General features: G+C 36.0%; 4 protein-coding genes across 6 annotated transcripts; 2 read left to right on the top strand and 2 right to left on the bottom strand.

Moving 5' to 3' along the window:
- Window positions 1-131: 131 nt before the first annotated feature.
- On the bottom strand, window positions 132-1377 carry LOC126366535 (growth arrest and DNA damage-inducible proteins-interacting protein 1). Its single transcript, XM_050009681.1, has 3 exons — window positions 977-1377; window positions 596-831; window positions 132-400 (listed from the first exon to the last, which is right to left on the bottom strand). The coding sequence occupies exons 1-3, from the start codon at window positions 1281-1283 to the stop codon at window positions 188-190; spliced, it is 756 nt and encodes a 251-aa protein (XP_049865638.1). The 5' UTR covers window positions 1284-1377; the 3' UTR covers window positions 132-187.
- A 358-nt stretch (window positions 1378-1735) lies between these two features.
- Window positions 1736-4210, top strand: LOC126366540 (clathrin light chain). Of its 2 annotated transcripts, XM_050009688.1 has the most exons (6): window positions 1736-1991; window positions 2109-2249; window positions 2398-2509; window positions 2770-2781; window positions 3147-3335; window positions 3894-4210. In XM_050009688.1, exons 1-6 carry the CDS (start codon window positions 1832-1834, stop codon window positions 3898-3900), a joined length of 621 nt encoding a protein of 206 aa, XP_049865645.1. In that variant the 5' UTR covers window positions 1736-1831; the 3' UTR covers window positions 3901-4210. The 2 variants fall into 2 exon arrangements, with proteins under 2 accessions (XP_049865645.1, XP_049865646.1); XM_050009689.1 differs by lacking the exon at window positions 2770-2781.
- LOC126366523 (phosphatidylinositol N-acetylglucosaminyltransferase subunit A) lies at window positions 4189-5745 on the bottom strand. Its single transcript, XM_050009665.1, has 2 exons — window positions 5612-5745; window positions 4189-5525 (listed from the first exon to the last, which is right to left on the bottom strand). The coding sequence occupies exons 1-2, from the start codon at window positions 5624-5626 to the stop codon at window positions 4224-4226; spliced, it is 1317 nt and encodes a 438-aa protein (XP_049865622.1). The 5' UTR covers window positions 5627-5745; the 3' UTR covers window positions 4189-4223.
- Window positions 5746-8202: 2457 nt separating this feature from the next.
- On the top strand, window positions 8203-12142 carry LOC126366514 (alkylated DNA repair protein alkB homolog 8). Of its 2 annotated transcripts, none has more exons than XM_050009646.1 (8): window positions 8203-8396; window positions 8482-8722; window positions 8920-9237; window positions 9491-9650; window positions 9800-10058; window positions 10490-10645; window positions 11279-11443; window positions 11730-12142. In XM_050009646.1, the coding sequence occupies exons 1-8, from the start codon at window positions 8301-8303 to the stop codon at window positions 12129-12131; spliced, it is 1797 nt and encodes a 598-aa protein (XP_049865603.1). In that variant the 5' UTR covers window positions 8203-8300; the 3' UTR covers window positions 12132-12142. The 2 variants fall into 2 exon arrangements, with proteins under 2 accessions (XP_049865603.1, XP_049865604.1); XM_050009647.1 differs by having other exon boundaries at window positions 8270-8391.
- Window positions 12143-12154: the final 12 nt, after the last annotated feature.

Consider the following 12154-nt stretch of genomic DNA (forward strand, 5'->3'; position numbering starts at 1 on the left):
TAAATTTTGGTTTAAAAATGAGTTTTGTGTTTGGCTAGTTAATACAGAATGTTGACGAATGGAAGATTATTGTACGCTTGTTACCATCACCACACTATACCTACTTTATAAATTCAATTAAAACTAATATCAATGAATTACATAATAACTTTATTACAACTACAAAATAGAACTGATAACATTTTACCTAACTTTTTTCAGCAGTTTCTGATATTTCTGAGTTTTGCTGCTGCAACTTTGCTATCATCATCTTCTCCTTGGCTTCTCTCTTGGCTAGTTTCTCCTGTTTCTTCTGTTCTTTCTCCCTCTTAGCCAGCATCTCCTGGAATCTCTCATCTCTAGGGTCCAACTTGAAGCCAAAATGCCTTCTGACCTCCTCCACAAGCCGCTCCTTCTTTTCCTATAATTAAAATGTATAAACAGGCAGATAGTTTAACCAATTTATTTAAATAATATAGTTATTTTAGGCTTTTAATTGACTAAATATCTTACAGACTTTCACACAGACTTTTATACACAATAGTTAAACAATTGGATTTGGATTTTAAAGGACATTCAGTCAACTATATATAGATATATATAAACAATCCCATACCTTAGCAGCTCTTGCTTCATACTCCTTCTTAGCAATTTTATCTTGAAGGTCCTTCTTCCATTGTGCCAGTTTAGCATATTTAGCAGCCACATCTTTCTCACGCTGTTCTATTTGTAACTGTGCCTCTTTTCTTTTCTGTGCTGCAGATGCCATCATCTCTTGGATGGTAAATGGATAGGCAACAGATTCATACTCCAATGTATCCTGTATATCTTTCTTTGATGGCCAGCATAGACCTATAATATAAAAATATGAACATTTACTTGTAAATTCAAAATTTTCTCTAGCGTCACTTACTGAACTACTGTTACTGTCCCTATGTATCAGAATCAGAATGGAATCAGATGCGTATGCAAAGATGACGAACAAATATACACCTACTTGGATTCACACCACTAGCAATTCCGTACTTTCCATACATCTTCCTATTATATTTCACAGTGAGATGAGCTGTATGCTTTGGTTCTTCATATGGCCGTCTACCATTCACCAGATTGTAGTGCTCTTGAGACAACCGAGATACATTTCGTTTCTTCTCAATCTCTTCCTCTCTGGCTCTAGCATCATCAGAATCATCAATGAGAACCTGGTCATTCTGTTCGATAGGTTCTGTAGCAGTAGTTGAATAACGGTAGAGACTTCCTATAATGTTCGAACGAAAACACTTTGTCCGAATACACAAATTCATTGTAAGTTATTTATTACGAAAGTTAAAAGAAAAAAAGAGAATCAGACGATTAATTTTAGGTTGTTACAGTATATTCTTTATACATGATTTTAGCTATTGTTGATACGAATGTAACACCCAGTTATTGAGTTATTATATTTGCCCATCTAATTTTTCAGTGTTAGCAAAGAGTTTGTCAAAAAACACGCCGTACAAATCATAGAGTGATTATGCTTTTTTTATTGCGTTTCTCAAACATTATATGTACCTAAATATAAACTTTATCTTAGAGTATCGCCAGTCACTATCATTCGCGTCAATGCAAAAATATCCTATACCTATAAGACGTGAAACATATTTACTTTCGGTGCTCGGAGATTTACATTTTCCTCCCGTATTCTTTTCTTTCTTACAAATCAATGATAAAACTTTCTAACTTACATAAACGCATTTGAAATTTCGATGAAAAAAAAGCAAGTTGTTTATGGAACACTAATCGACTCATCGTTAGTTCATTGACGTATTATCATTTTGTTTTCTACCGTAATTTGTTAAATCTTTATAAAATAATGGATGATTTCGGCGATAACTTCGTTCAACCAGAAGTGGACCCAGCGGCAGAGTTCTTAGCGCGCGAACAGAATCAGCTGGCTGGGTTGGAAGATGAGTTGGAAACTAGTGCTCCGCCCCCCGTTTCATCCTCTAATGGTCTAGTTGATGATTTTGTTGGTACGTTGTTACTCATTATTCGTTTATACAAATTTGCATTACTTTATATTATTTAAAAAATAAACCTATGTGAATAAATCTTGATATTCAATTTTGCATTGTTGAATTTTATCACAGAAGTACCTAGCGCTGCTGCATTCGAAGCCAACGGCCTAGAAGACGAGCCCGTACAGACGTCCGTTTTCAAGCAGGAGAGAGAAGAGCCAGAAAAGATCCGAATCTGGAGAGAGGAACAGAAAAAGCGGCTTGAGGAGAAAGGTAATCAACATATTTTACCTATTTTCAAAGATTATGATAAAATTAAATATCTACGAATTTTGGAAAAATTAAAGTAACTGAAAAAAATATAACCTCTGTCTAGAGTTTATGAAAATCTAACAAGATTTCACTTTGTAAATACTTACAGATGCCGAGGAAGAGAAAAAGAAGGAAGAAATGTTAAAAATAGCAAAGAAGGAACTAGAAGATTGGTACAAGACTCATGAAGAGACCATAGCTAAAACAAAGGCAGCCAACAGGTAGTAAAACTATTGAATGTAATTAGAGTTTATTTAGCATCCTTATTTCTATGACTAAGCTGAAGCTTTATTCCTGTTGTTTTGCAATATAAAAAAAATATTATACAAAAAGATATTTCTTTTATGATCTTGCATGTAGAAAGTTGAGAGCTTGTCTTTATTTTATGTTAGACTTGCTGCCTTGATGATTTTGTTTAGCATATAGTGGCTATGTATTTTCTGTCTTTGACTAATTGTATTTTTCTTTCCAATGCTCTCAGGGAGTCTGCTCAGTGAGTATGAGAATTTTATAGGGAATATCGGATTTTACTAATATTTGTTGTTTTTTTTGGTGAAGGATTGTTATTGTCAACAATAACACCACTAGATTTAAATATTTGTCATGTTTTTTCCAGTTATACAATTTAACAATTGTTTTTGTTGTTCTTTAAAATGGGTGATGTTATTGGTAGGTACCAAAAAAATATCATACATTAACCTCTCATTGCACAACTTCATCTCACAAGTGTTTTTTATTGTTTTATGGAGAGCTATGATTCAGTAATATGGTAAAGGAAACCACTTAGAATGAAAATATTAGAGTCACAAAAGACATTATCAACAACCTAATTTATTTATATAAGCCTTATATAATCAGGAACGCCGAGCGAGCACTGGCGCGTGGCTCAGAAAGTGGCGTAGAGAATGGCAACGAGTGGGCTCGCGTCGCAGAATTGTGCGACTTCGGGCCGCGCCGCGGTCGCGATGTGGCTCGTCTCCGGTCCATCGTGTTGCAACTTAAGCAGGCCGGTGTGCGCCCTAAGTGCCCACCTCGCACCACTAAAGTGTAAGAACAAAATTATATCATCTACAGAGCAGATATGTTAAACCCACTGGCTATTGCATCTGACTTTGAACCTAGCTTTTCTGAGGGATGTGAAAGCAACTTACTGCCATGATGGTAACTGGCAAAGTTCTTTTCACTTTTATAATTTGACATATTGGCCCCGATTCCTGCAGACATCTCTTAATTTTACTTTAAGTTATACCTGTCATTTTCTTATCCGCCGAAAAGGAAAGGGACGGATGATTGACAGCTCTTAATTTTAGGAAGAATGAGTAAATAAATGAATAACCCGGGCGAATTTTTAGACGGTTGTTTTAGATTTGTGCTTAAAATTGACGTGTGTTCCATAAATTTTATGCTTGTCGATTACCCGTCCCTTTCCTTTTCGGCGGATAAGAAAATGACAGATATAACCTAAAATAAAATTAGATGGTATTTACAGGAATTAGCACCATTGTAGAAATATGTTAATCTGCATTAAAGAAGGTGCAAGGAATAAAGTATGCAATTGTATAAAAATATAAAAGTTTTATTAACATTATTTTCTATTATTTACAGGGCATGAAGAGCATAGGAAGAGCTAGCAATTATATTAGCCTGATTAATAATATGTTAAGGTGTAAACATCAGTCTCAGTGTAAGATCACATTTGAATGCCTACATATGAAAATAAATTAAGAAACGTTAAAAACTATTATATTGTTCAATACTGTATAATTCAAGTGGAATGTATAAACTATGTATTAGAACTGTTATTTATTGAAATTATTATTTTATACTTGCTTGTTGGCTAGACTAACAATGCCTTTTTTATTTGGTCATAGTATTATAATAATAAATAATATCATTCCAAAATAAATCTTTAATTGTAACTATCTTGGCAATTTGTTATAACTTTAAGTCCCTAGCTATGTCTATATGTTTGCGCTTATAAATTCTCTCTGTTAACTGTAACAGCAAGTACATGAGAGTAATAACAAGAAGGAATGGCCAAACTCCACAAGTTGTGTAGCTACGGAGCTGCAATCCTAAAGATTTGTTTTTATTTAAACTAATTTTATCATACACTATTTCAGTTCTTCTAGTAATATCCATCCAATTGTACATATCTCTAACCTTCTTATTGCATTCAAATGGGCATAAAATCTTATTTGTTTTTAGGTCTTTCATGGCTTGTTCAATGCCTTCAACTACACTCCCAACTTTTGGCTCTGTCAGGTATATCATGCTTTCAGGCAGCACTTCAGGTATACCACCGACTCTTGTAGAAACCACCTTCAGACCACAAGAAGCAGCTTCAACTATTGCCATGCAATATGCCTCAGTGAGAGATGTATTTAGAAATATGTCGCCTTTTACTAAAACATTCCTAACTTCGGAATGTTTCAGGCTCCCCAATAGAGTGACACAATGTTGAAAACCTTTTTGTTCTCTAACTTCTTGCAACAACCACATCTTAGGACCATCTCCACCAATTATAAATCTAAGGTTGGGGTATCGAGGACACATGTCTGCTATCACTGCTGCCATTAAATCTACACCTTTCCTGTATACTAATCGACTAACAATTACAATTGTTATAAAATTAGAGTCTCTTTGGCTTGGATCTGGGGTGAAACTATATGCATCAACAGCATTTGGAATAACAGACACTTTATAAGCTTTAACTTTGGCTCTAAGAACTGTGTTCTCTTTGCCTGTATGTGATACACAAATACAGTGATCACACTCACAAAGACACATTTGCAAATACTTATTTGTTAGAACTGCTGATGTATCAGCAAATCCAAAAAGGCTGTGGTCTGTAAATACAGTCTTCAAGCCTAATAATTTGCCTATTATGGAAACTTCATGGGCCATAACACTAAATGCTGAATGACCATGAACAATTTCAATTTGCTCTCTGATAAGAATGTACCTGATAATAGGAATATTACAAATCATAGTAGGCAGCACACATTGAGCGTAGAACACCCGAATTGGTAAATAATATACCTTCAGGCCGGCCGTAAGATAGCGAATACCTATTCGCTTTCCGTAAGAATGAGTAATAACGACAACTTTATGACCACGTTTGATTAAACACTGTGAAAGATTGTATATGTGCTCTTCTACACCTCCAGTATTAGGATAGAAGAAATCTGAGGCCATACAAATAACGTGCCGCTTCTTTTTCTCCTTGTAAAGTTCCTGGAAAGATACAGTAAAATGATAAGTGTACTAGGTAACCTTATACAGAAATGCAACCGCTTTCGTTAACAGTGTGAATTCATTACCGTTTGAGCACTCATTTTGTAGCCCCGAAGAGTATTTTTTATTCAATATTTCACGAAAATATCCGTAATATTACAGAAAAAAGAACGCTCAAGATACAGAATACAGATTGACCCTTTGTTGCTTTGGGTTGACCAGACTGACTGTCTGATTTTTTTTTTTTTATAAGGGTTATGGCCTGGAATCAAGTCCTTTGGGCCAAGTGTCTGACTGACAGACAGTCTCAGTGTTGCCAACTTTATTTTTACCAGGTCTTTGGTTTTGACCAAATTTTGACACATCAACTATCGGGAAACTGTAATGCACGACCATGATAAAGCCCAACCGAGTAATGTACATCCAAATATTCCGTGACCATATGTACACGGATTATCATCGCGTACATTCCGTGGCTGCGAATTAACACCTTGGACAAAAGCGACACAAGGTGATAAAGCCCATCCAAATATTCCGTGTACACTTCCTCCTATTGGTCGATCGCGCTCGTCGCCTATTGGTTAATTGATCAATCTATTATTTGTGGTTGTGCTACGTTTACACGCAGTAGGAATGTACTCTATTAAGATATAGCGAGAGAAACGGTGTCAAACAGGCTTGTTAGTAACCTCGTTTGTTTTTTTATTCTATTTTTATACGTTTAAATAAATGTACGAACAAACGAAGAGCCGTTAACTTTTATCACAGTATGTTAGTATATCCTAATAAACAGTTTATAAAAAAAAAGTCTGGAGGTTTGAAAGTTGTTTTATCATAATTTTGTCAGGACTTAAAAGTTTGTGGACAGGAGCCATGCTTACCAGCTGTTCACGTTTACAATAATACATAAACTCAGTCCCGTGCACAATCCTTTGTGGGGTAATTAATTTAGAACCATTTGTTATAAGACAATTTTTGATACAAATCTTAAGTCAGATATGGTTGCCCAATCCGTAAGCCAGGAAAATACCCGAGAAGACAGGCAATTGAAGATATTCTACATTTTTGTATAAATTGACCGGTAGATTAACAAGGATTGGTTATGTAGATAATGGATTGGTTAACAAACCATTCCCTCATACTAGACTCTTTTTGTCAGAAAGAACCCAAAATCATAATTGCCCAGTCCATATGACCCAAAGTCAGGAATAACACAATTTCGCTGTCTATTTTTACAATATGCCAGTGCAGCGAAGACAAGCAACTGAAAATATTCTATATTATTTTTACAAGACTAATAAGGATTTTGTAAGGATTGGTTATGTGATAATAATAGATTGGTTAATAAACCATCACCCGAAATGGGTTAAGTCTTGAAACCTGGCCATATAATATAATAAAAAATAAAATGAAAGTCCAGTCATTTCAGTAGGTAATTAAATTTACGCATTGGAAACAGTTTATTTTAATATTTTATAATTACTTTTATAAGAGCATATTTATATATTTATACCACAGACCAAGTAGAGATGCTACGCACTAGACGCTAATGTTCCATAGTAAAAAAATTGCTCTGTGGAAACTGCTCTTATAGAACATGACAGCTCTTTTTTTAAATTGAATTATATGCCTTGGAAGTTAGTAGCTTTGGTTGGTAGCAATTTTAGCCTTTTTCAGCCTAAATCGCCTCCCCTTTTCACCCTATAAAATTTATTTATTTTCAATTGGAAGGGGAATTTGAATAAACGACCATTGAACATTTGCGACCATTAAACACCATTTCGTATTAATTATTTAGATTATTCAATGAAGAAAGCAGCCGTACCGTTTCCGTTCCCGCCAAAAAGCCATATAATGTGGTCGGTTTCAACAAATAAAGCTGAGGGCACTATTGGGCCTATATTTTGTCCTTGTCTAACATTGGCCCCGATTCCTGCAGACACCGCCTAATTTTATTTTAGGTTATATCCGTCATTTTCGTATCCGTCGAAAAGGAAAGGGACGGATGATTCACAGCTCTTAATTTTAGGAAGAATGAGTAAATTAATGTGTCGGGTTATTGACTGACGTAAAATTTTTAGACGGTTGGTTTAGATTTGTGCTTAAAATTGACGTGTGTTCCATAAATTTTATGCTTGTCGATTACCCGTCCCTTTCAACTTTTCGGCGGATAAGAAAAGGACAGATATAACTTAAAATAAAATTAGATGGTATTTACAGGAATTAGCACCATTATGATAATAAAAAATTGCCTAATGTAGCTACACGGTTAACTAATTAAAACGACGCATAGCAATGGAGTTTTGTGTCTATGATACTGACCCCTGATTGGCTGATAGAATAGGTGGCCGCCATCTTGGCTTCCAATTATTTGGATGTACATTACACGGATGGGCAATCCGTGTACGGACTGATAATTCGCAGCCAATATTTCCCGACCATGGATTGTACACGCACGTATTCCGTGTACATTGTTATGTACACGGATTATCAGGTCGTACATTACGTGGATGTACATTAACCGGACTCCAACTATCAATCAACTATCAACCAAGTATTATGCGATTTAGTTAAAACTTCTTGTCCTATGTTTTCTCTCGTTTTAGTTTTCAGATTTGCTTGCTAGTATGAAGAGTTTGGTAGTATAGTTAACCTCGCCTCTTTAAAATGTTACTCTTATGTTTTATTTACAATAATTATAGTAGCGTGTAGAAACTTTTTACGTGTATTTTTAATATATTAGTAATAATTTTCGAAGTTAAGATAATTTAAGAAATGGAAGAGGATAAGAAGGGAGAACGTAAAAGGAAAAGATTTGCAGCACGTTTAAAAAGTTCTAAAGGAATCACTTGTACAGAAATATATGGTCCGGTGAGGTTATTTTATAAAGTACTTGGTGATTTTATACTTATAATTTTTATTTCTCATTATTCGCTTAACAAACACTCTTTTTCAGAATATTGTATTATGTAATGCTGGGCAGGCTACGGGTTTAGAAAAAGAAGTTATTCACAAACTTATAGAGCTTTTACATTTGGATATTGGTGTTCCTAAATATATCGCACTTAAAGGGGAGACTCATTCCTTTTTGATATTTAAAAATACAGAAGATGCAACATTATTTTACAAAACTTACAACAATAAAGCGAAAATTATTGAAAATGGACCTCCTCTTCACATGAGTTTTGTTGAAAATGGTAAGATTGTTATAAGAGCTATCCGCCTGCGACTTTATTAATTTATATTTGGGTGTATTTTCATGGCATGATAAACTCATTTTTACATATTCATTCAAATGCGTTATTCCATATTACACACAATAAAGTAAGTCAAATACCCGTTCTGTGCAAATACCTGTGAAAATTAAAACTATGAAGATATTTTTTTATTTCAGTGCCAAATAATGAAATTGTTAATCAGCATGCTAACCCTAAAGGGCTTATTCTATTAGACAACTTCATTAATGAAGAAGAAGAAAATGATTTTATTTCACTCTTTGATTGGGCCGAAATGTCTAATAACTTAAAGAACAGACAAGTGAAACACTATGGTTATGAATTCAGATATGGAAGTAATGACGTGGATCTTAATGCTCCACTGTTGGAGAAGATTCCAGAACAATGTGATGTTTTATGGAAGAGATTATGTGAAAAGGGATTTGATGTAGGTGTACCTGATCAACTGACTGTAAATAAATATGAACCTGGACAAGGTATGTAATGTATAATTCAATTTTTTTTAATTACCTAGCTGGAAAAGTTTGTAGTACCCACAACCACTCAGGGATCCCAGTCTGAACCATTTAGTGAGTGACAACTTATCACAGACTGTTTGCTTATGTAAATCATATTCAAAAGCTTAAATGCTACTTTTAGTAATCTTGACTGATTCATCTGTTTCTCAGTTCCTCTGAGCCAATTCACTTTATGTTTTCAGTATTCTCATTATATTTTATGATATTTCAGGAATACCATGCCATGTAGACAAACATAGTCCATTTGGCGGCACCATCCTCTCTCTTTCTCTTGGGTCCCCTGTGGTGATGGATTGGAAGCACCACAGTGGGATCCAGGTCCCACTAAAATTGCAATCTAGGTCTTTGTTGATCATGCAAGATGAGGCAAGGTAATAAATAAAGTTTTTGGTAATTGTTTTCTTATTGAAGAAGCAATCCTGACTGAGCTAGGCTCTATTATTGTTCAAAATGGCGGCGATAGTGGCGCCGACTGTCTCTCGTCGGTAGTTATCAAATCAATATTATGATATATTTTTAGATATGACTGGCAGCATGGTATCCAATCAAGGATGTGGGATCCCGTCATCGAAAATCGAATCTCAGATAATACAACTCCTTTCCAAGTGATCACCCATGACACAGTGCCTAGACAAACTAGAATATCCTTAACTTTCCGTTGGACTCGTTCAGGCCCTTGTCAATGTGTGTACAAGACATTATGTGATAGTGTATCGAAAAGCAATGGTGATATAAAAGACGACATAGCTTCCAACTTAGAAGAATTGCATGTTCATCAGGTAAATTAAGTTTTATTAGGTACCTAACTCTTGAACAGGATACACCTATACTCTAAGAGGCAATACTTTTCATTGAGGTCAATCTGGCTGACTCGCTGGTTATATCTTCAATAGCAATATGTTCAACTTTCAGTTCATCGCACCCACAAGGAAGAAATAGCGGCGGAAGCGTAAAGTAATTTTTAGGATCTATTGCAATTTTAGCATGCAGGCGCCGCCTGCTGCCACCCTCAAACCGTCCTAACGTGTGTGTTGTGTAATGTAGCCATGTACAGTCATGAGCAATATCGTGTACCCACTTTAGAACTTGTAGCACTATCATATTTGACATTTAATGAGACTTACGGTTTAATTTATCAAAAAAGTTAATGTGAAATGGTTTCAAAGTGTATACATATTAGTACTCGTGACCGTACCTATTTATTGTTCAGGTGTACGAGCAGATAGCGGGCCATTTCAGCACGACAAGACACAAGCCGTGGCCCAAGGTCGTGGAGTTCATGCAGCAAGTGCCGCCAGGGGCCGTAGTACTAGACCTCGGCTGCGGCAATGGCAAGAATATACTCAGGAGAAACGATATTTTACAGGTGAGTCGGGTGTTCAGATATTATAACTTAAAATAATAATATTAAAGGCACCCGAATGATTATTTCGCCACTGAAGCCCTCCTTATATGAGCAGTAGTCAATCAAAACAACAACGGGCGACGTACGTACGTGACTCGTACCAGAGAATCCAGAGATCAACGATTTTGGAAAGGATAGTAGGGTGCTATGTCAAAAACTGATTAAAGGCGCCATTTTTTTAAGATGGCGCCATGCGCTGATACGCCTTATAGACGCAACTTAACGCAAGTGGCGCGCGAGGTCGCAACTTACCAAGTTCTGTTTAGCTAGAAGTTTTAAAACATTTTGACTTTTTAGATCAAATATCTTTATAAACATAACATATGCTCTAGGTATACCCCAATTGGGATGGTCACAGATACGTCAGTCGCAAGATGAGCTAAGTACCCACACTTCTCCGAGCTTTCGGTTATACCAACATGCGGAATATCTGTACAAAGCTCTAAATTCTAAATAATACTCAACACCACAGAAAATTAAGTTTAAAAAAATACAGGGTGTTAGTGACAACGTAACGAATACTGAGAATTTTATAGTACATGTATTATACAGTTTTTTCTTTGGGTAAACGCTGGCGTTTTTCCACTATTTTAGATAGCAGGCGAGCGCAGTTCCGGCCTCCTGTCGGAATGCAAGCATCACATACAAGATATCGCGGGATCAGACTGCGTACGGCTTGACGTGCTTCACGCTGGACTAAAGGACGAATGCTCAGATTTCGTCATATGTGTCGCTGTTATACATCACTTCAGTAGTAAGGTGAGAGGATACAAAGCAGATTAATTACTAAACCGACGAAACCAACTAAAACCGGATTTTTTTTCTGGACCGTTATGATAACAAAATTCACAAACACTGTCAAAAACAAAACATAGCAGCACGCCTACCCCTTTGAGGATATCCCCATAGCGATAGGCAAAGGTCGAATCTGGAAAATGGTAAATGACCAGTTTTGACGAATCAAGAAGAAAAGGAATTTGAGTCTCATGTAATACGGGCGTATCCCAAAAAAATGGTGGACTAATTACTGTGTTTTCTTTCCTAGGCTCGAAGATTGCAATCAATATCTACGATAGCTCGTTTACTGCGGCCGGGCGGTCGTGCGCTCATCACGGTTTGGGCTAAAGACCAGACCAAGTCAAATTACCTCCTTAAATCCAAGAACCAAGAGTCCAACCAAGAGGTTATGTCCGTTGCGGGCATCACCTTACCTGTACACGAGAACAGAACTCAGTTCAAACACAACGATCTTCTCGTTCCCTGGAAATTGAGGATCAAAACCGAAAACAAGTTATCCCCTCAACCTGAAAACACACTTCTAAGATACTACCACGTCTTTGAAGAAGGTGAACTGGATAGTCTATGTAAAGAAATTCCTACTATTCACGTAGAAAACAGTTTCTGCGAAGAGGGTAATTGGTGCGTGATATGCAAGAAAATACAGTGATCCAACATGTACTTTATTTTTTT

Source organism: Pectinophora gossypiella, chromosome 4, assembly GCF_024362695.1.
Source record: "Pectinophora gossypiella chromosome 4, ilPecGoss1.1, whole genome shotgun sequence".
NCBI lineage: Eukaryota > Metazoa > Arthropoda > Insecta > Lepidoptera > Gelechiidae > Pectinophora > Pectinophora gossypiella.